The sequence below is a fragment of the Contarinia nasturtii genome, unplaced genomic scaffold (genome assembly GCF_009176525.2).
Source record: "Contarinia nasturtii isolate CC-2019 unplaced genomic scaffold, AAFC_CNas_1.1 Cnas_scaffold_414, whole genome shotgun sequence".
Classification (NCBI taxonomy): domain Eukaryota; kingdom Metazoa; phylum Arthropoda; class Insecta; order Diptera; family Cecidomyiidae; genus Contarinia; species Contarinia nasturtii.
Window position 1 is genome coordinate 1,014,570 of NW_022197768.1, and position 23,694 is coordinate 1,038,263.

The following is a 23,694-nucleotide window of genomic DNA, read 5'->3' on the forward strand; positions in this document are numbered from 1 at the left end:
TTTATGTTCAACTAGTTCTTTTTTGTTGATGATTTCTATAAATAGACAAATGATGTGTTATTTATATTATTTAAAAATATCTTAAAATAGGTTATCACTTTATTTATTAATAAAGTCATTTAATTCTTTACGAATAAAATCACTGTGGTAAAATTGACGGTAAAAATGGGATGTTCTTAATTTATTTCTAATATATGTTGATTGAGATCTTTTATTTCTACATCTCTACGATGCTAGAAATTTGATTGGTTGAACCACCATTTAAGTCGAATTGGCACTGCTTGAGCGTTCGTCCAATAATTATTACATTGTGCTTAAAATATGAATGACATCGGCTGTGGAATTGGCTGACATAGCATTTGTATCAGCATTTATAAGATTCATTGATGACTTCATGGAATTTATGGTACACTGTTGTTTGTATTCAACAATAGAGATGATGCAAGCTGATGCAAAAATTGCAAACATTAAAATCCAGAAAGATATGAAAATTCCGCGCCGCAAAAATCGCCACCAGGGATCGTCCATATATAAATATAATTCTTCAATTGTGAGTCCAACAAATCTGTACGATAGAGAAAATGAAAACATATAGAGGAGAATGAGAGAATATTAGAAATAAAAACTGTGAAATAACAACGGAAAAGTAAACAATTCAACGATAGTTCGAATCAATCAGTTCAAAATATCTACATCAAAATCGAATAGATACATTTACCAAGATTAACACCGAGCGTAAACAATGTCATTGTCTCGGGATGAGGCAATTTGAATGACGAAAAGTGAAAAACACAAAATTATAATTGTAATTATCTGTGTGCTAACAACAAATGGAAACATGCGCCAATGCAAGAAAGAACCCACGTACACATATTATTTGTATTTCCCACTGATAATACGCACTCAATAGATGTCTAGGTCAGTTATACTGTCTTCTATACTACTGTATAGATCTACTGTGTACAATTTTGTTCAACATTTGATTGCAAACATATAGGCAACTTCCATAATATGTTCAACGGTATATAATTTGAATTTTTCCCCATTCAGTACAACCGATTTTAATTGGGTTTTTTTTTCTGAACATTTGGTGTCATTATCGCAACACACATGTCATACGAGCAGCTTATGTAACCTTGTGCGTGTGAAAATTATTTCTAATCACTTTCCAATGCCAAATTGACGGGGGGAGATTGGAGAAAATTAAAAGAAGAGCATTTACATTATGTGTATTGGAAACAATGATTTTATCACATAATGCCAATATGTAAGCAGTGTTTGTCGTTCGATTTCACTTCAATTACAATTAGTGACAAATTAAAATTAATTATATAATTGTCTTAAAATGTTGACGCAACCAAAAAATAGCAAATACATTTGATAAGAACATGTTTTCGCGATTAAAAATAGCGAAAAATAACGGACGATTTTCTATCATTCGATTAAATAGATTTTTGATCATTTTACAGCCATATTTTTGTTACTCCACTGCTCGTGTCGGCTGATTATTGTCGAAGTGGAGTCCGTGTGTCCTCCATGCTACACTAATGGACACAATCAATATTTACATTTTAACGCAGAAAAAAGAATGTAGAACATTTGTGTTAATATAAATAAGCAATATTATGCATTTAATTATTATCATTATGTTCATTCATTGGTCAACCACATTGAATATAAATGCTTTCATGTTGATATTCCATGACACATTAATCTCACCCATAATAAATGAAAAGTGTCTACAAAATTATGTAGGCTAAACATACTCATCGATATTGTCACGGCTATTGTTGGTGGTGTAAACGGTAGGTACAACAACAATACATTCCCTGGATTTTGGATCGACTGTTAACGAAGCATTCGATAAATAATCGAATGGTTTTTTTAAAAGCCTCGTTTCTTCCGTTGCCATTTTAATATTTCACGTCAACTAACACTTTTTTCCTTTACAATTGGAATTTGATGTTTTCTTTGATTTATGCCAAATACAATGCACCGAAAATCCGTTTCTTTTGATACGTGAGCCTGCTTGGAACCGATCAACAGCACAAATTTCAAATGACTGAATTGAAGACTTGTCGGTTTGTTTCAATTCGAACATTCCATGATAAACTCGATCGATGTAAGTGAGAGTCGTATACGAAAAGCGAAATGGCGAGAAAAAAACATAAATAAATAAACAAACATAAATGTGCCTTTACGCATACAATCAATACAGATATACACTGTTTTCAAATCAGTAATCCGTCAGACGAACGTCTATTTTGAATCAACTATCAGTACCGCATCAAAATGAACAGATGAAAAAAAAAGTGTTTTTGATGAAACAGCAATTGATAAGTCAAATTTTATTTTATTTTCTAGTTATTGTTACATAATTACGTTTTCTTCTTCATCATCATCTTCTTTTAAATCATTGCAATGTTAGCTGTTTTTTTTTCTCCCCTCAAAGTAGCTCAACGACCTCAAAAGTATGTGAAGTAACAATCAATTTGAATACATTGAATTGTACACATTTTTGCGATGTTCGAATACTTTCAATTCTTTAAAATGTTGATCTCGCTTGAAATTGAACACTAATCATACATTTATGTCATGTATGGAGGGATCGCGTTCATCGACATCGACATGAAGCCATGCATCCCAATATTCGATTTTACTTTAAAGAAAAACAATGAAGCCATACCAAAAAATGTGATTTTAAAAACATGCCACAGGGTGCCGTGTTTAATACCAACCACATTGCATTTGATGTAATTGTTTTTGTTTTACTTTTGTGCGTTCGGCCCTGTGTTTACTTCTGGCCACATTCCCAATGGATCAAATAACCATCGCATAAAATTGCGTACGTATATTCATACAAGTATGATGTGAGAATGTGAAAAAGAAACAATGTAAATGAAGTTCTTTGACGCACGCCTCTGACTTGTCTTCAACAAAACCAATATTTATGTGTATTTTTCTTTTACAGTTGAGCCTGAAGAATGTAGTCGCCACGATCGACACCAATAATTCAAGATTTCCATACCTGGTTTTACTGTATACTTTTTTTTCTCCTAGTACCTACAAATGGCTTGTGTGATTGCATTACATACGACATTTGATACATGAATGGTGAGGAAATGTTGTGCATGTTATTCATTTATGTTGAATCTATCCTTAGAATTCCGTCTAATAAATTTTGTAAGTGAGATTTAGTTGAATGATAGCTTCGGTTTGGTGAACAACGACACTGTTCAAATATTTAAAAAAATATAATAATAATTAAGAGCATTTTTTTTTCTGTGAAACAATTATTTTTCTGTGTAACGGTTAATTTAAATTCGAATGCAAAATAAGGAAATGGTTGACGAGAGAACATCATTGTTTTCCAATTCTCGGAGTGAGACATCGTATGCGGTACCTGGCCGTTTTACACGAACCAAACCCGATCGATTCAATCGATTACAATTTTGCATTTGGACATCGTTTCTGTGAGATTCAATTAATATAACCAATAAACGATTCGTTACCTGTTGTAATAAAATTATCTGTTAATTATTGTGCTTTTCTACAGAGCAGCATTTATTTTGGCACTAGTCATAACAATAGCTGTGGTGGTTACACGAAACAGTGACGATGAGTCGAGTGAAGAAAATGCAAGCAATGATATCCCAGCACGGTCTATAAATTCCAATGAATTTTTCACTCTGATGGAAGCATTCAATGGACCAATACCTGGTAACTTAGGAACTTACCTTCTTTATTTGTGTTCAACATTTTTGATAGCTATATGGTAAAATAATGTAATTTTTATTCAAACATAAATTAGACGAACCACCAGTAAATTGGACTCTATCCGAACCAAGTGATGACGAAATAAAGTTAGCACTTGATGAAGGCTTGATTGCGCTTGGTAATCGTGAGCTTTTTGAAGAAAACCTTCAAGTGGTACCAGTAAATACACCATCGTTTCGACATCAACGAGCAGTTAGCACAACTGCTGACGCAAGAAAATTAACTAAACGTGGTTACATCGAAGATCATGCCACCAATTTTTTAGCCAAACAGTAAGCAAACTAAATTTATTAGTTTTCGCCTTTATAAATTGGAGCATTGTATTGAATTATTGTGAATGCTTTAGATTAGCATATGAAAAGCCAAGTGGGCGATATAACATTGGGATCGGGCCAGAAACAAAATTGGAAACTGCGAAAAATAAGCAAAGAAAATGTAATTTTAATGCAAAATATCGTCGGCCAGATGGAACCTGCAATAATAAATTATTTCCATTCAAATATGGAGTTGCATATACACCATTTCGTCGGTATGATTTCATACGATTTTTTTATTGTCCTCAATGGATGCCAATAGCAAAGATTTTTCTTTTTAATTATTTTTGAAAATAATAAATTGTACTTAATAACAGCGCATTGAATCCAGATTATTCTGATGGCATAAATATGCCACGAGAAAGTCATACGGAAAATCCATTGCCATCGGCACGAAATATATCTTTATCGGTACATCGTCCATCGTATTCAATTGATCCCGAATTCACTGTGATGGTTGCTGTATTTGGTCAGTTTTTGGACCATGATGTGACTGCAACAGCATTAAATCAAGGTCAAGATAATGAACCAATTGATTGTTGTGCTGAAAATGGTGATCTACATCCGGAATGTTTTCCAGTCAATTTGGGTCCGGGTGATCCAAATTTCGATCTCTATAATATAACTTGTATGAATTTCATTCGATCGGCACCAGCGCCCACCGAACGCTTTGGTCCACGTCAACAGCTCAATCAAGCCAGTGCATATATCGATGGATCGGTTGTGTACGGTTTTACTGATGAAAAAGTCGATAGCTTAAGACAACGTAAGTTTGGTAAAATCGATACAATCAATTGGGATGGTAATGCATTTTAATTTCAGATAATAACGGTTTATTACGTATGTACTATACATCCGATAATCGAACATTGTTGCCAGTTTCAACTGATCCGCTCGATGGATGCAATGCAGTTGAAGAAAATGCCAAAGGAAGATATTGCTTTGAATCGGGTGATACAAGAGCTAATGAGAATTTACATTTGACATCGATGCATTTGATTTGGGCTCGTCATCATAATTATGTTGCGTCCGAATTGGAAAAACGAAATCCACATTGGAATGATGAGAAACTATTCCAAGAAGCAAAACGTATTGTAGCTGCTCAATTACAACATGTTACATACAATGAATTTTTACCAGTTGTTTTGGGTATTGTGCAATCAATTCAATTTATAAATCGATTAAAAAATGACATAATTGATTGTTGCATCATTTTCAGGTCAAAGTTATAGCGATAAAATTGGTTTAACATCAAAACCAGAATCCGAAAAAGATGTTTATGATGAAACCGTCGATGTTTCAATTGCAAATGTATTTGCTGCATGCGCTTTTCGTTTTGCCCACACTTTAATTCCGGTAAGACAAATCATTGATTTATTTAAGGCAATTATAATGACATATGCACAATATCATTTGATTTTAAGGGCGTGATGAACACATCGAGAGACTTGGAAAATCCAAATACAATTGCATTGCATAAAATGCTCTTCAATCCATATTCACTATGGCTAGCTGATGGTTTGGACAATGCAATTGGAGCAGCATCGGTGACGCCGTTAGCAAGAGCCGATCAATATTTTACAACTGAATTGACCGAAAAATTGTTCACCGACCCAAATGATGCTGTGCAACCAACTGCAACACAACGAAATACATGCGGTTTGGATTTGGTATCGTTAAACATTCAAAGAGGTCGTGATCATGGGCTACCGCCATATCATGAATGGCGAAGACATTGTAAATTGCCATCGGTCGATACATGGGAAGAAATGGCATTCGCTGTAGACGCCGATTCACTTGAAACTATGAAACGAATTTACAAGTAATTTTCGAAAATTGGCGTTCATTTAATCGAATATTTAAACGATTTTATTTATCTCTATCATAATAAAGGGATGCCAAAAACGTGGATATTTACACTGGTGCATTGAGCGAACCACCAATGGACGGAGCAATCGTTGGACCCTTATTGTCTTGCATAATTTCCGATCAATTTTTACGCTTAAAAATTGGCGATTCACATTGGTACGAACGTCGAATTGGCTCACAGAGTTTTACAAATGGTTAGTATTATTTCGATGAAATTACTTTTATTATGATTCACATAGTTGTACACTACAATAATTGTTTTAAATTTTCATCTAGAACAACTTGCACAAATTTACGGCACCACATTGGCAGCAGTAATATGTCGAAATTCAGATGCAGTGGACACCGTTCAGCGTTGGGTTATGCGAAGAATTGAACAACAAAATCCAATGGTGTCTTGCTCAGAGATTGATACATTTACATTTGATGCTTGGACAGAAGAGCCATATCGCAGAAATTTGGTGTCAGTTCAAACAAGCCCAATGCAAACGTTTATTAGAACAATGGCAAAGAATTAATCACAAAGGAATCTCGTGATTCTTAGAAAACGTTTTGGTGAATAGGTAGTTTTTTTTCTCTTAAAATTCACGGCCAATCATTTTTTGCAAGAAAACATTTAATAAATTGAAATTGAAATTATAGTATTTGAATGAACAAAGAGTGCGGTACATTATGGTTCCCATGTTTGTATGTGTTGTTAGTTGATGATTCAATAAAATTTTCAATGTTTCACGTATTTGCAATGTCAATTGATGATGACGGCAATGTTGTAGAATTGAGTATTAAATAAATTACAATTTGACGAATGACATTTTTTGATTGCATTCTTATCAGTTTAGCACACCGTGACCATTTTGTTTTGATATTTTATTATTGAACCGCTCAATTGAATTAATAAATTAAATAAGCAAGAATTTTTTGCACAATTATTTCTTTTTTTTTTCATCAAATATGTGAATGCGTATCATCCAATTGAACGAAGCCAGGCCTTGCGTAATGCACTGTAAAAAGAATGAATAATTAATAACAAATGTAGACGTTTAAATTCGAACACAAGAAAATGCTACGATTTTTTTTATTCGATTTCGTTTGAAAATGATTCTCATTCTTTTTGGTTTGTTGTAATTTTGACCAGGAATCGTGCTTAATGATTAAACACAAGAGAGAGAGATTAGAAAAAAAAAAGAAACTAAAAAAGAGGTATGATAATTTAAATAGCCTGGGCTCATTATATCGAGACTAACAATTTGCCAACAAAAGTGTTCCAATTTGTTCAACTATCACATAAAAACCGATAGATCACGAAATGATTTCGTTTATCTCATGTTGTATGCGTGTAATGCGTTATTATATGCGGTAAATCGATAATAATAATAATTCGTTTTTGTTGTTTTGTTGTTTCTTTTAAATTAATTTGCTTTGATATTTGCGTTCGTGTTTCTTTCTGTGATCTTTGTGGATGATGTAATCGATGATGAATTGTTGGCGGCTGGTCCATTGCCATTTGAATTTCGTCGTTGTGGCAATGGTGGTTGCGATTGCATCAACGAATGATGTGAATTGACCGGTCGATCTTTTGTTAAACGTTCTACAAGTTTTCGGACGTAATTCAATTGCTTCGATCCTTGATGACCGCAAACATTTTCGGATCGGTATGGGGGTCGAATTTGAACATCATTGAACACTACAATATTTGTTCCCACCAACGTAACCTGCATATCAAAATCAAAAACGACACATTTTTTAAAATCAAATTTCAATTTGCATTGGTGTACAATAGAATAGAAGGGGATAAATATGTGGAAAAAAAATGAAGTAAATATTTTGGTATGCTTACGTCTTTGATCATTCTGGAAATGTCCAAAAACAATTTTTTTCCCTCTGGGCTGACTCCAGCCGACATTGCAGCTACCTAGGGGACAATCACAAAAGAAAAGAATAGAATTAATTTAAAATAATCGACAATTATTATTAAATAATAGAAAGGCAATTTTTAAGTGAATTGCCCCTAGTAACTTACCCACAGTTTTTTATCGTCGACAGAATTTCGTACGCGTGTATTCAACTAATCGATAAAAAATCGATAAAAGTTTTTTTTTAGTTGCTCAATTTTCTAGCTGTCATTCAATTTGTCACTGAGACAAAAAAAAGACATAATCGTTCAAATCGACATTGTAAGTCATACTTACTCTTTGCAAATTCAACGATGGTGGAGGTTGTGTTGGTGGTGAATTTATCTCATTTTTCACCTGCACATCGCTGCATAAGCCCAAATTTATTATGAACACATCGTTTAATTGTTTGCCGCTTTTTGTGCACTCTGAATTTTGGGTTTTTTCGTTGAACAAAACGATATACTCAAGTTAAGGAAATCAATTGTCATATAATTTAAATGAATTTATTTAACAATAAAATTGTGAGAAAAACAAAACCAACAACGACCAATGTGTATTTGAAAAAGGATACTCAGTATCAGCATTTTGGTTGATGGATCAAATGCCATGACCAAACCTTCGATGACTTGTTTAAAACAAGTGGTGCACGAAACTGTGCTTCCGATGGAAAAACATTCACTTCCACCAGCCATTTAACGGAATTCTCGTCTTTGAATACACCAGCAAAGAATAATAAACGACCAAACAATATCTCACCAAAAATTCTTGCGATTTTTTTTTTCACACACAAGATATATGTCTTTTGTTTTAAATCAATTAGGTTCTGCGGACAGTTAGTCTTCTCTTGTCAAAATTACCTAAGTAAATGCATCCCTTGTTAAAAAAAATTGCACGACTCATACACAAATGTCAAACACATAAAGTGTCGACGAATAATTCATGGCAGTGTGTTTGTGTGTATGTGTGCTTATGTCGCAGTACATCATACGGACTTAAACACATAAATACTTAATCACAATCCAAACAGAAAAAATACTAATCCCAAAACTGTAAAAAATTAAACGGTTTTAATTTCACATTGGAATTTTGTTTTACTTCAAAACACTATAGACACGTTCTAAAATTCATTTCACTATTTTTCATCGAAAGAAACCCAAAAAATACTTAATATGTTCAAATTAGTATACTAAATACATTCCCCTACTTATGGCAAGAGACAAACTGAGAGAGTAATTTTTTCGATTGTTTTCTAATGTCATGAAATGTTAACCGCGCAAAACTGTACAATCAAACTGAGAGAACAGTAGAAAAAATTGACAAACGCATTGTTTTTCTAAATCATTTTATTTGTTTAAAATCGAGTACTTGTTAAGTGTTCAACTCATGTGTTGTGTGAAATCGATAAAGTTACATTTAAGTTTTGGAAAAAAAGAAAATTTTGTCAATTATTTAAATTGCATTTAGTTTAGTACAATGGATTCGTTTAAAAGTCGAACAAGTTTGCCATTTCCAACATCGGCACGCAAATCATCAGCCAGTTCGATTTATTCAAGCCGTAAATCATTACATGGTGGGATTAAAAAAGCACATGGAACATCTAGGTAAAATTAAATTTAAATCAATTGAACAACAAACATGCATTATTTCAAGCAAATACATAACCTATATTTACAGCCGGTACAGTGTTTCAGGACGGTCGGTTCAATCAAATCAGATAATTGCACGATCGGCAAATAATGTAGCACAATCGTTTGGATTGCAAATCCCAATTACTGTAAATGAAGCGCTTATGTTTAGCGATCGAAATGCAAATGTTACCATAAATTGTTCCGACAATGGATGGGCATGGGCAATATCCGGTCGTAAATTACTTGTTTGGCAGTACAAAGATACAAGTCAAACATCACCAAAAAATGACATACAATTGCGTACACCACAACGACGACAGGCCATCAGCCAGTGCCGTGAATTAACATTGCCACATTGTGACATCGGACACAAAGCATCATTGATCACCGTGTTTACCACAGAAGGTCAACAAATGGCCTCATGCTTGTCCATTTCACCAACCGGCGATGTTCGTTATTGGCCATCAATTGCCCATGATGCGATCTCATTCGATGAAACGGGCATATTGGAAGGACAAGAGTTTGATGAACTAGTCACAATACCATCAGTGGGCTATGTTTTAGTGACAACAACATGCAATTTAGTTTTGCTTGAATTGCAATCAAATAATGGACGATACAATATTATACATAAACTGGTACGACCACCAACTGGTTTTCTCGGTGGAATTGGTAAACGTTTTGCATCGATACTTATCGGAAGCAATTCACAGGATCGAGAAAATGTAATTATTATTTAAATGGCATTTGACGTTGCAAATAAGATATTTTCAACTAACTATCATGTTCAATGTCATTCACAGAGATTCATAAAAATGTGCGCAAAAATTTCCGAATCATCGGATTGGTATGTTTCGGTGCTATCGGATAAATTCATTCAACGTTGGTCCGTCGAATTGAATTTCAACGAGACATTTTTGTTCGAAGATCAACAGATTATATTGAAAATTAAACAAGCATTCCATCATCGAGCCTGGCCATCGCGTGATATTAACGATGTGGAAATGTTCATATTAGACATGCAACCGAATAAAAATGGTGATCTGATTTTACTTGTTGCGGCCATGAATCTATCTCATGCACCACAAATCCTATTCGCACTCGTCACATTAATTGAACAGCAATCGGCTTTTGCAATCAAAGATTTTTGTCAAATGAAAACGACCGCCTTTTACTCGGGCGACGCAAACGAAGAAAGTTTGAAATACAAATTCATTTTAACCAACTCAACTGCCTATGTATACGGTGAACGTTCCATTTTTGAGGTTCTTTTAAGTGGTAAAAAATAATCCATATAACTTTTTTTAATTCTTTCAACGAAAAAAAAATTCCAATTTTTCTTATTTTGTTTCCATTTCAAGGCGTTGTTCAAAACGATATCGATAACACTGAAAAAATCGAATTGCCTGGTCAAAATGATCATATTTTGGCGGCTGCTGTTTACAGTCAAATACCCATATTTTTCTCCCGTCTAAATGGTTTCGTCAGCATTTCATCGTCGGATTTCGGCAATTTGGATTGCTTAAATAGTTCGGTCGTGTCAGAAGTTTCCGATTTTCACATGACAAGCCAGACGTTGCACAATGAAACTGCAACCAATCTTACGATCTATGACATTAATCCGGAAGATGTTTATAATTTACATGATAGCATCAGTCAAATAAAGGCCGCATTCATTTATCATTTGAAGAAAAATACCACAAAATGTTCGACCATCATAAATCAATTGTTTTCGGATACGTCTTCATTTGCTGCAAATGAATTCGATAATATAATTATGAAAATCGCCAAGGATCTGGCCGAAGATATTCCGGCTGCGGATCCAAGATGGGAAGAGCAAATTTCAAGCAACAAATGTGCATTGGGAAGCTCGACATCAATGCAAATTATACAGCAGCTCAAAGAAAAGAGTCGTGCATTCACACATTTTATCGATTTTCTTCAGGCAACATCATTGTGGGAAAAGGTTACAAGTCATATTCATCACGTTTAAGACAGCTTATGATACAATTAATTTTTTTTCTCCGAATATAGTTGGACACGGTCAGCGAACGAAGCCAAATTAAAGCCACTTGTCATATGTTATCCGATATTAATGAAAAAATTATCGCCGCAATTGCCCTGAAAGGGATTCATAATCAGTAAGTTATAACGAGTATTTTATTGTTAATAACAAAAGACAAAATTCGCTGCTCCTGGCTATGATGAGTTAATATTATTTGCGTTGGTCTGAAGTTTACTATGATATGTTAATTTTTTTTTGCGTTGGATCTGAGCTAAGTGTTAATACGAAACATAGGAGCGGTGCATTGATTGCTTAGCAGGCACATGACTTCACAAATGTGATTTCATGCTTTGTTTTGTGATTTTGATTTTTTTATAATATAACATTTGTAAATTGATTTTCTTTTTGTTTAAATAGATTTTCCGCCATAATTGATGACACAATTGATGTTACATTGAAAAAACGCAATGAGATTCCACCAGAAAATTTAACGTCACAGGACATTTTCTATGTTCAAGTTACACGTATTCATGAATTTTTTAAATCACTCACAAGTCTTGCCGACGAAGCCATTCAACAAGAACAAAATCCATCAAAATCATCACAGCTATTGCTTGATATCAGTCAAATTGTTTTGGTATGTATCAACTATAGGCAACAAGTACAAATTTGCTTCTGAACCGATTTCTGACCCATTTATTTTGTCACAACGAACTATTCTAACCGCGGAAAATTCTTAAATTTCAGACAATCCTGCACGAAGTTTTCAAATTCCGTGAGCTTAAAACAACCATATTCAAATTACCAGCCGATAAAATGAATAAATTTGAGTATTTGCCATGGACAGCAGCATCCATTCCAAATGGCATTCGCGATGGAATATTACATGTTATAAATATCATAACAAAAAATGGAGTACGTTCTACGGCTGAGCCCGAAATGCGACAACAACATTTCAAAAATCTCGTTGAATTGGTTGATTTCTATTTGGACGGTCGTAAGGCATATCTCGAAAGCATCAAAGAGCTAGATAAATATGACACATTGTACCGAAAGTATGAGGCTGAACGCAGTGACTTAATTTTCAATTTTGGTAATTATTCCCTAGAGCTGTTTTAGGCACCGCGAAGATACGGGCACTTTTCTTGTAGGTTACACTCACTAATGCCTGAACTTCTGCGATGCCAATAACAGCTCTGCTCCTAATGTGCAAAAAGAACAAAAATGAAATGAATCTCTCTCGTCTTCTTCAATAGTCGATGGTGGACAGTACGAATTGGCAGCCAAATTAGCTGAAAAGTATTTAGATTTTAAGACTTTGGTTGTAATTTGTGATCAGACAAAGAATCAATCTCGTCTAGAAGAATACATTGAACGATACAGAGATCAAGACTTTTCACAATTTGCCATCAATTGGCATTTACAGCAGAATAAACGCGGTGATTTATTTGAACGTTTCAAACGTAATCAAAATGAATTAACACGATTTCTTGGCGATCATCCAAGTTTGGAATGGATACAAACCGTTTTCAATGGTGATTTATCGCGGGCATCACGTATATTATTGTCACTGGCACAAAATGAAAGTGTTTCCGTTTCGCGTAAACGAACAATGCTATCATTGGCCAAACTAACCAGTTTGGCGGCCGATGAAGAGCTTTCCAATGAAATTGATATGATCAATGGTGAACTAAAGCTAATCGAATACCAATCAAAGGTATCAACCCGAATGCTTCGCATATTCGGATATGATCCAGATAATCAAAAAGTACTCACATCTGAAGAAATTATAAATGTAAGAAAACACATTCGACTCATTTTATTCCATGTTTTACTTACGCAATCTATTTTTTTTTTCTATCAAAAAACAGCTATATATTGCTGATGAAAATACAGATGTTACCGAAGAAGACTACCAGAAAGCTTTGAGCCTAATACCGTACGTCGACGATCCATTGGATATAAAACATAAAATTTGGTGTAGTGCCATTTTGCGTGATAATTGGGATGCATACAATGTCAATGCACCACTTGAAACGGTGCAACATTTCATGGTGTACAAATTCATTGACTTCTGTCTCATTTTATGTAAGTATTTCAATGAAAATAACTTTTGTCTTCTTTATAAGTGTCAGGCTCATTGGTTTTTTTTTGCTCGAATATTGATTTCAGATGTTGATATTGAAGAATTTTTGCCACCGCTACAAGAACTATTGGATGCACCAGAACTGGGATCGTTAACCGAGAGCAAATCGTTTCAATTTCTATTGAAATTAATTTATGAATATTTTTACGACACATATAAGAACACTGTTGCCTAACCGTACAACAATCTAGACTTAACTCTAATTTAAATATAAAAATAAAATAAAAACCATATTGAGATAACATTTGAAGACATTAGACACAACGATTCTCTTTTTAGCGCCAAAATTGTTTTTACTGCGAGGTGATCACAATTATGATTGATTTTGTTGGATTTTTTTAAAAAATAAAATGTCAATTCATTAAAAATGTGACATAAAAAAATGAGTATGAATATGTTGAAAAAAAAATTTAATTGAAGAAAAAAACTGCAAACATTCACCGCAATTAAATGGTCAAAAGAGCATGTGTGGAAACATGAAAACGGTGAGTACGCTAAGTATTTGTGCGTATTTAATTCAATACATACGGCAGCTTGAGTACTAAATATATTACACATACAGTGGCGGAATATGCTGAGAGTAAATTCGTTAATACCACGATAACATATAAATCTCTCTAAAAGAATTTCAAATAAAAATGACAACCATACATCTTGCATTCGATTGTATTTGTGTGCACTCACTCGTTCACACTCTTTTTGTTTCTTAAAAGAAAATATACTACATGTATAAATTTGCTTCGGCACGAGAGAACAGTGTGTAAATTTAGTCATTTTGTTATAGTAAATAGTTTTTTTTTTAAATAAAAAGTTGATATTATTCGCATGCAATCAACGATTTGACAAATGCATTCAATGCAAAAAAAAAAGTAAATTTTTTAATTAAAAAGTTAAATAAATGAGTATTTGGAAAAATGTGTAATTTTGGCCAACGTGATTGAAGAGCGAGAGAGAGAGAGAGAAATTTTCTGTTCGAAACGAAAGGGAAGAAGTGAAGTGAAGCAAGCTAATAAAGCCCAAAAACTACGGATTAAATGTCGCATAGAATGTTATGGTGCGAATCGTTAATTTACAATGTCTGAACCGAAACGTGTAACTTTTGAGACAATACCATCGGTTAGTTCCAAAAATTTGGCGGCCGATGCATCAAACAGTCAAAAAATTGAGAAAACCGTGCGACTTGAAATAAAACTATTCGAACCAAATAAAAATACGTATCCAGAGTTCAACTTCAAAAAACTGTGTCGAGCTGAAAAGGTAAATGTACAAGTGTGCAAAACGATGAAAGTGAATGAATATAACACGTTTTGTAAATGGTTGCATTTTTTGCGCGAAATTATAAAATAGGTAAAAATGGACGATATTATATTAGGATTTCGTGTAAACGGTGAAAAAAATGAAAATATTTCTTTTTGAAATGACCTATGTGCAAAACTCCCGCAATCAAACCGTTCACGCTAAAACGAGGAAGAAAGAGAGAGAAACAGTTTTTCCATTTTGGTTTCATCTTCGTGTTGTGTGTGTGGTTTTTTTTTGTTCTGCTTTGCTCTCTTCAAATGCTTGATATATATATATATATATTGCTGCGATTTTTCGCAGTTGTTACGTGCGATATTTCGGCATCAAATCTGTAGAAGCGTGGTCTTTGTTGAACATAGTGTGTTGAACACAATTTCAGTGTCTCTCTGTTGTGCATCAGCATCCATGCAATCCTGGTAAACGCTGAATGCGTCGATAAATAAAATTATATTTTGATGGTTCTCTCTTTCTATCCTTCGCGCCTATTCTCCTGTTTAGTAAATGTGAATATTTTATTTGTGAATGTTTTTCTAATTGAATTCGCCGCTGCGTACGCGTCGCATTCATAACTATTATCAATATGAGTATATGTATAAAATATACATACCTAACCTAGCTAATATGCTTTGCAAAGCGCACCTTTGTTATGCATCAATTCATGGTGTTTGGTGAATGCGTTTATTTACTTTACGTATTTCGCACCGAATTTGGGCGGATTTTTTTTTTATCCTCCCGATTTATATTCACTTTGAAAGTTAACACACTATGCGATACTCGAGAGCGGTGAGATGAAATATCAATTATGTTTTGATAAATGTTGAATGGTCTTTTATCGTTGTTATAGGAAAAAGTAAAGGTTCCACTTCCGAATGGTTTTGCCGATCCACTAGAAGAGGCTGATCATGATGCCGAAAAGTTAGCTCTTGAGTTTGAACGCAAATATGGAAGTGCGTACGGTGGTGAGAATCGACCATCAAAAGGAGGCGCCGATAAGGGTTACGATGAAAACAATGGTTTCATCGATGATTCTGAAGCGGTAAATATTTTTTTTGTCTGCATTTTTTATTTTTGATGATTATTTTCTAATCGAATCGTTGAAAAATGCGAACAATCACCGAAATATTTTTAGTACGATGAAGTGATACCTGATGAAATGGACACAGATCGAGGTGGATTCTACATTAATTCGGGTCAATTACAATTCAAAAAACTGCCCAGCAAAGCGTCAAAGGTAACTTGTGTAGTAATTAAAAATAAATAAATAGTAAGCTGAGCTGTAAATGTAAAAAAAACACACACATTTTTTTCATTGCAGCGTGCTTTGGCATCATACAGTGAAGATGAAAGTGATAGCATGAGCTCTGTTTCATTGGAAAATGGTAATGTCAGTAAAAAGCAGAAACTATCGGAAAAAGACAAAACACTGAATAACAAAGAGAAAAAGAATGATTTGGTGACAAAACAAGACAAAACAGCGATCGTAATCGAAACAATAAAAAACCAATCAGTTGGAAATAAAGAGGTGAAGACGACGTCTGTAATGCATATGCTTCAAGCGAAACGAGATGCAAATTTACTGAAGTCATCTAGTCATACAAATAAAGGTTCAAAATCAACGAGTTCCGCCACATCAGACGATTCGTCGAGCAGCGATTCAGATTCAAGTGATTCGAGTTCCGATGCCGATCCAAGCCGAAACAGTGACGATGATGACTTTGACAATGTAAATAATAAAGGAACCGAAAATAAAATTCAAACCAATGGCATCATAACAACGTCCAATAACATTCCGCATGAAGTTGATCTTAAATTTTTCGAAAATCTAACATCCAACCACCGTGATTCAATCAATAGACTCATTGACTATTCAAAGAATCTGAAGGAAAACTTTTTCCAACCAGAAACACTGGATTTGCTTTATGGGTAGGCATAATTTTTTTTTCTTTTTTTATCGTATTATTTTGTTAATGTAATTGTTTGACTTGATTTATTCGTCTAGGATTGATAAAGCGCATCAAAGTGATTCAAAGTTGCTAAATCAAATTTACAATCATTTGGAACAATTTACGTCTTACACTAAGCAACAATTAATGAACGAAGTAAAAGATTATGCCGTTAAAAAGAGCGAAAATGATGTGCGAACACAAGAGCGATCCTTGCAAAAGGATATCACTCAAATAATGCCCAGCCTCAAAGAGAAATACGATCAAGATTCTAAAAGAATCGATGAGCAGAGAGCAGCTTATCATGGCACCGAGAAACCGGAACAAGTATTTAAAAATCCGCGCCGAAAATTTGTATGGAATGAACATTTGAGGTGAATTTTCTTCTTATTTTTTTTTCTTCAATTTTCGTGGGTCAAACTAAATTGTTCGCATTTTTTTTTCTCTTTGACTCTCTTTCAATAGAACGAAAGTAAACGAAGTTCTGAGAAAATGGCAATTCTTATATGAACAAAAGCAAATCAGAGATCAAACACGTGAACAGTACACAATGTCATATATTACGGATAAGCTAGTACCAATGTGGCCTGATGGTTGGATGAAATCCAATGACATCTATAATGGTTTCATGCCAAAAGTGAAGGAGCCAAAAAAGTCATTAAATGATGTGAAAACAACCAAATTGATTCAGCCAATCGCTAATGCACAAGCATCTATACCGCTGTTGGATAATCCAAAAGATGGTGGTTTAGTAGTACAGAATACAGAGAAGAAGAAATCTCAGATGCAGAAGGATTCAACAAAATTAATTAAGAATACCAACGACAAACCAACATTACCGAAGACTGATAAAAAGCACAATGCTATCACAGCGGATCGACCGGCGGTCAGTCCAGCATCATTACTATCAATGCCAATCGGCGATGCATTTAATCCAAAAACAGTATGAATGAATTTTATTTATCTATGCAACACAATCATACGGTTTTTCATTCAACATGACATATCTTTTTTTTTCTTTGTTAATGAAATTTAGGGTTCAATAAAAATGCCATTGGTAGTTGATAATGCTAGTTCGAGTGCAACAATCGCATTGAAATCAAAGCAATCAATTGCCAGCAGCAATGGAAATGCAGTCAATTATGGTCGACATTTGGATACAAATGCATCATTGGAATATGTGTCACCGACAAAAAAGGCTTCAGACCACAGCATTTCGCAGTTGATTTTACCAGCACCATCATCCAATCATTCCTCATTTGTCCCACCAATAAAGCTTCAAACACAAACATTGGCACACACACCGTACGACAATCCAACAACATCATCATCACTCTCAGTATCGAATAAGAGCACACAAGGTTCCAGTTCAAAAGCATCCAAATTATTGGACGGTCAACAACATCATCGGCCGCAATCTTCTTCGAATGGCGCAAATAACAATAATTTCCTGCACAATAATAATAACAGTAAGCACACCACACCACAACGTCCAATCGAAAGTGCGGCATTTATTGATTTATGTGATACGGATGATGGTGAAACGACTGCCAAAAAGCCAAAACAACACAAACACAAGCACAATAAAAAGAGCAAAGATAGTGTTGGCAGTAACAATGTACCTCTGACAAATACCGTTCACATGCTGAATCAAATGCATCATCAGCCGACATCAATGTCTATAAATCCGGTGGCCGCACTTGGCGAAGAAGTAGATGCAAATCAAATCATCCACGACTTAAAGGTAAATCGATCATTTTTACGCAAGTATTTCGATCTACAGCTTTAAAAATGAAAACGAATACATACCAAATATACCCATAAAAATGTTCTCGTACCAATACTCCTTCATCTCATATATTCATCATTGAAAAAAAAAAAACAAACAAACAAACACCCACAGAGAGATAAAGGAAAATAAAGCAAAGCATTTGATTTTATGAACAAAACAAAAGCAAACAAACAATTAAGAAGCATTTGAATAATGTCGCCTCAATTAATTAATCAATACCATCTTTTTTGTGTTCTTTCTTTTTGGTTCCAAAGGAATTATCAGCTTCAAATAGCTCTCGAAAAACTTATGATTCAATTTTAGAAAATCAGTCCGAATTTAAACAACATTACAACCACTATAGAGTTGCATCTCCACCGTACGATCGAAAACAAGATCATTTTTTCTAAATACGGTAAACACAAAATTCTTTTAAGAACTTTTTGATTTTTTTTTTTATTTCGCTTAAGTTGTTTATTATAATTTATTTTATTTAGTTTTTGACCCATTTATATTTTTATTGAATTAATATGTGCTATTGGCGGTTCTTTAATTTTCTTTTATTCACCTCAAAAGCAAGGTTTCTAGTTTTTTTTTTTTAAACAATTAAATCTTAATTTAAACGAAACAATTTGGTGATTGCTTGAGATAAATTAATGCTGATATTAATGTTTTTTGGATTGGTTTATTGCAAATTTTATTATCAAAATCAAATGGTATTTTTGTTGCACAATCTGACGAACATACGTACACAAACACAGTCCCAAAATAAATCACTGTACATAGTTAACCAAACAGTTCTTTTTACTGTAAAAAGATAGAGAGAGAGAGACCATTAACATTGCACCTAACATGAATAGTTCAGTCCCGAAAATTTTAAGTAATTTATTTTTAAATGTGGATGGGTGACTAAGGAATAGTGGTGGAAAAAACGAACAAAGAAAAATTTCATGGAAAAAAATGATATTCCCTGAATTTGAGTTCGTAGAGGAAAAAAGAGATAATTTATTTGGTTCTCTACGTGAACAATCCATTTTCTTAGCAATTTCAAAGTTACATCGTACACCATTGAGGTGGTTTCTTTTTTGTGCTCAGTTATTTCCCAAGAAATTTTCCATTTAATATTACTAATCGACTCATTCATTGGTTGGAGAGGTGGCAATCGATGCAATCCATCGGAGCATAAAATTGCTGACATATTAAGATGCACCATCATCTGTCACTGTTCTATTTGACACCGTTCCAAACTAACATTTTAGTTTATGTTAAGAATTACGACTTGTTGACAGATAATAAAATCCCACTGAATTTGGTTTTATTGTTTATTTTTTAATGTCGACAGCGAAACAAAAATGTTGGAGATTTGTTTTCATGGCTTTTTTTCGTTGTTTCATTAAACAAAAACACTCTATTGGATCTGCATGACACACACACACTGAGCAAAATCGAATACCATTGAAAATGGGCAATTATAATACGAACAAGAAAAATGTAATCATGCAATGCAATGTAACTTGAACAATTGAGGTTTAACAAAAACGTAAACATTTGTGTTGAGAATTTGGAACATTGTCATTTAAAACAAAAACAAAAAGAGAACAAAAGCAACGCAATCGAAATTCGATGAATTTAATGTTTAACCATTGTTGTTAATATTCGATGCGGTCTGTTTATTGTACCATTTTCATAACGCTTTAATTGACTGACAAATCGATTTTCACAATTTTACCGCAAATGATTTGTTGTAATTATGGTTTTTATTTATTTCACTTTTTTTCTGTTCATTTTGTTAGCTAATAATTGGAAATTACATTTCAGAAAATCATTATGATATGTTCTTATATTTTAATTTTTCTTTTTTTCACAGAGAAAACTGCTTTGATTTTCGTATTTAATTATGATGAAAGTATATTGGCTTGAAGAGGAGAAACGGAAATAAAAGAAAATTTGAACAAATATACCATCAAAATTTTGTACAAATCATTTTCAAAAAAATACAGACACGTAAGAGATCGTTCTTTAAAGCGAGCTGATGAGATACATTTTTTTTTAGATAGAGAAGGAAATGAGCGGCGGCAATTGTTTTACTCTGAAAATAGCTTATTTTCAAAACAAAATTTAAAAAAACCGCTATATTAGGAGATATTCGTCTAATTTACCTTTCTTTAAGTCTTGAAAAGTTTACCCCTCATTCAAATGCTCCACGTTATAGTTTAATTTTCGTTGTTTTCTATTTCATTGTCATTGTCAATCACTTAGCTAATAATTCAAAATTATATTAATTATTTTTTTTCTTCGAGCAAATCTAGCCAGTGGAAAAAAAGAGCTAGATGCTTTTTAGTTTCTACGAATTGTTGAAAAGTGAGCGAAAAAGAGAGAAAAGAACAAACGAATATTTGTATTTATTATTTATGACTCGATATGGAAAACGAAGAATATTATTTGTCCAGTCTTATGTTTGTTCAGATGTAAAACTATCGATGCGATGAGAAAGAAGAACACATATGTATATTGTAAGCAAATGTAAAGAAATAGATCTAATTAAATGAAAAATAAATTAGTATTTTTACTTTTTTTAAAGACCATACAATTATTTCATAGAACATTAAAGTAATGTGTTTGATTTATGTATTTGCAGCAATATTTTCACACCCATTTTTACATACACATTTAATGGTATGTACAATTTATCTTATCTTGCAGCTGTACATCTCACTTGAGATTGGTGTCTGCGTTTTCAATAGTGCTATTAAGACAAGCATTATATCTTTTAATATGAATGATAGTACAATATTGAATACCTTTAGTCAAAAACTAAATAAAACAAAGTGAAATGTGATTATTCAAAAAGCTTTATTGCAATTTGATTAGTACTATTGACATTTTGAACAAATGGAATTTGTTGATTTTTTTCTTCGGCATCGTGTCAATAGAACTGCTTTAGGTGTGAAAATGGTTGTTCTTTTTTCGTTCCTATTTAGTTGCTTGAGTTGAGCAGCAGCAGCAAGTTTCCTTGTTGCCCGATTTGCAGCAACATTTTTCGCACTTACACTCGTCGCCGCATTTTACTGTGGCGCATTTGCAATCTAATGACAATAAAAGAGTATTTTTTATTAATTTAAATTTGAATTAAGAACAAATGTAATGTAAATTTGATAATTAATAACACTTCACTCACTTTTGCAACAGTCACAAGGCATGATTGATTTCTTCGATGAGTTTATTTGAAACAAACAAAAGCACTGTATGTTGCGTGAAAACTTCTTCTGTAGAATGATGTGATTCGGTTAAAAGTCAATACTTTTCTGACCCTCTTGTGTTTTAGATCATGCAAATATATATCGACTGCGCAGCGAAATCTGATTGGTTGTTGATGGTGCGATATCGCATATGCATTGTGTTGTTGTTTACATCAACACTGTCAAATGGATGAAGTGCTATGGTACATACTTGTTTACGATATTTACTGAAGTTTGAAGTAGCCGCGCGACATGAACTCTCCCCGTTTTCCGTTTGACATGTTATAACATGTCGATGCAAGTTTTACACTCACATTTATCATCATAATTGCTCATGAAATATTATGCGAGCCCATCAATCTATGCATACCTGGAATATATAAAAATCGTCATTGTTCATCGATTACTGAATAATACATGACAATGGAATTCGCGAGCTTTCGAGAAGGGCTGGGCATTTTTTTGTACCAGCCCAAATTGTTAATAAAAAAAATGAGTCATGAGGGATGAGATTTGAGAAAAAATTTGATTTGAATATCAAATGCCGGAAGATTTTTTGAGTTGAACATACTTTTTCTCGACATTTTTCAAAAATATTTGAACCATATTTATCCGCTCCCAAAGTCGAATAAATTTAAATTTTTGTAAGAAAAACATTTTTCGAGAAGAAAAATTGGGAAAAAGTTCTTCTAGAAATTATTCGCAAGACATATTTCGTAGAATCGTGTGAACACTTTAAAAATCAACAAATCATTAATTAGATTGAACGAGAGAGCTACTGATAGCTCATTGGAATAAACCTGATTGGTACTGTAAACAAAGCATGAAATTTGAGCAAAAATCGGACAATCATAACAATATTTTTTATTGTTTTTGTTCTATTGCATCAGTGTGATGGCGAAATCAAAAGTAATCAGAGTAAAATAGCATTTTACCATCTATACAGAATTACATACTATCAATGTGTTTGCTAAGAGTGTAAACATTAATTACGCACCGCAAGATTTGCAGTTATCAAGTGCGCCAATTTATATCCACTCTTAATTTCATCATTCAATTGCATGATTTTGTATGAGTTTTTACTGCGCTTTAATGCACATAAATTCAATTCTCAGGAATTCACACTCAATGCATATTTCACGCATTCAATACATATGTGTGTCTAACATTGCTTATTTGGATGATTCTAATCAATAATTTCAAAATGTTCATTAAGCTAGTAATTTTGTCCAATTTTCATCTGCGTCCAATATTTCATTTTGGAAAAAACTACCTGAAAAAGATCGGAAATTAGATCAAATGCTTGGTTTCCGATAAAATCCGGTAGCTTGAAGAAAATTTCAAAAAACAGATTGGTTCGTTTTTAACAATCACAAAGCATTCGATATATTTTTTTGTCGGTAAAAATGTAGTGATCATTTTATTTGGAATTTGGTATACAAAAATATTCTATTTTTGTATATTCTTCTAAAACGAGTATATATATAATTTATCTTATCGTTGAGTACCTCAATTAAGATTGGTTTTTTCAAACATAGTTTTCAACGAAACATGAATTGTGCTATTGAGACAAGCATTTCATATGAATGATAGTGCAATATTGAATACCTTTAAAAACAAAATAAAACAAAGTGAAATGTGATTATTCAAAAAGCTTTATTGCAATTTGATTAGTACTATTGACATTTTAAACAAATGGAATTTTTTTTTTCAGCATCGTGTCAATAGAACTGCTTTAGGTGTGGAAATGGTTGTTCTTTTTCCATTCCTATTTGGCAGATTGTTTTGAGCAGCAGCAGCAAGTTTCC

At 33.3% G+C, this 23,694-nt stretch overlaps 5 protein-coding genes and 1 long non-coding RNA gene across 9 annotated transcripts; 3 read left to right on the forward strand and 3 right to left on the reverse strand.

Moving 5' to 3' along the window:
* Positions 1-153: 153 nt before the first annotated feature.
* LOC116338631 lies at positions 154-2,130 on the reverse strand. The gene is made up of 2 exons (XM_031764026.1): positions 1,767-2,130; positions 154-565 (listed from the first exon to the last, which is right to left on the reverse strand). The coding sequence occupies exons 1-2, from the start codon at positions 1,910-1,912 to the stop codon at positions 304-306; spliced, it is 408 nt and encodes a 135-aa protein (XP_031619886.1). The 5' UTR covers positions 1,913-2,130; the 3' UTR covers positions 154-303.
* Positions 2,131-3,130: 1,000 nt separating this feature from the next.
* On the forward strand, positions 3,131-6,838 carry LOC116338629 (chorion peroxidase). Its single transcript, XM_031764023.1, has 10 exons — positions 3,131-3,473; positions 3,557-3,720; positions 3,812-4,049; positions 4,124-4,306; positions 4,409-4,857; positions 4,914-5,240; positions 5,311-5,447; positions 5,516-5,913; positions 5,985-6,154; positions 6,237-6,838. Exons 1-10 carry the CDS (start codon positions 3,328-3,330, stop codon positions 6,476-6,478), a joined length of 2,454 nt encoding a protein of 817 aa, XP_031619883.1. The 5' UTR covers positions 3,131-3,327; the 3' UTR covers positions 6,479-6,838.
* A 157-nt stretch (positions 6,839-6,995) lies between these two features.
* On the reverse strand, positions 6,996-8,725 carry LOC116338630 (protein LSM12 homolog A-like). 2 transcript variants are annotated; one of them, XM_031764024.1, is made up of 5 exons: positions 8,427-8,725; positions 8,150-8,298; positions 7,981-8,025; positions 7,798-7,872; positions 6,996-7,672 (listed from the first exon to the last, which is right to left on the reverse strand). In XM_031764024.1, exons 1-5 carry the CDS (start codon positions 8,545-8,547, stop codon positions 7,370-7,372), a joined length of 693 nt encoding a protein of 230 aa, XP_031619884.1. In that variant the 5' UTR covers positions 8,548-8,725; the 3' UTR covers positions 6,996-7,369. The 2 variants fall into 2 exon arrangements, with proteins under 2 accessions (XP_031619884.1, XP_031619885.1); XM_031764025.1 differs by having other exon boundaries at positions 8,150-8,280; positions 8,427-8,724.
* A 397-nt stretch (positions 8,726-9,122) lies between these two features.
* Positions 9,123-13,893, forward strand: LOC116338747 (nuclear pore complex protein Nup133). The gene is made up of 10 exons (XM_031764193.1): positions 9,123-9,456; positions 9,530-10,208; positions 10,287-10,761; positions 10,845-11,449; positions 11,518-11,624; positions 11,906-12,125; positions 12,236-12,581; positions 12,745-13,283; positions 13,360-13,576; positions 13,661-13,893. The coding sequence occupies exons 1-10, from the start codon at positions 9,329-9,331 to the stop codon at positions 13,807-13,809; spliced, it is 3,465 nt and encodes a 1,154-aa protein (XP_031620053.1). The 5' UTR covers positions 9,123-9,328; the 3' UTR covers positions 13,810-13,893.
* A 473-nt stretch (positions 13,894-14,366) lies between these two features.
* Positions 14,367-21,216, forward strand: LOC116338904 (yemanuclein-like). 3 transcript variants are annotated; one of them, XM_031764452.1, is made up of 9 exons: positions 14,367-14,891; positions 15,778-15,969; positions 16,063-16,164; positions 16,249-16,856; positions 16,933-17,250; positions 17,342-17,819; positions 17,913-18,620; positions 18,923-19,062; positions 20,515-21,216. In XM_031764452.1, exons 1-8 carry the CDS (start codon positions 14,709-14,711, stop codon positions 19,055-19,057), a joined length of 2,724 nt encoding a protein of 907 aa, XP_031620312.1. In that variant the 5' UTR covers positions 14,367-14,708; the 3' UTR covers positions 19,058-19,062; positions 20,515-21,216. The 3 variants fall into 3 exon arrangements, with proteins under 3 accessions (XP_031620312.1, XP_031620313.1, XP_031620314.1); XM_031764454.1 differs by lacking the exon at positions 14,367-14,891 and adding an exon at positions 15,591-15,716; XM_031764453.1 differs by lacking the exon at positions 18,923-19,062 and having other exon boundaries at positions 14,368-14,891.
* A 265-nt stretch (positions 21,217-21,481) lies between these two features.
* On the reverse strand, positions 21,482-21,968 carry LOC116338907. Its single transcript, XR_004200937.1, has 2 exons — positions 21,826-21,968; positions 21,482-21,733 (listed from the first exon to the last, which is right to left on the reverse strand). It is a non-coding gene; the product is annotated as an uncharacterized LOC116338907 (long non-coding RNA).
* Positions 21,969-23,694: the final 1,726 nt, after the last annotated feature.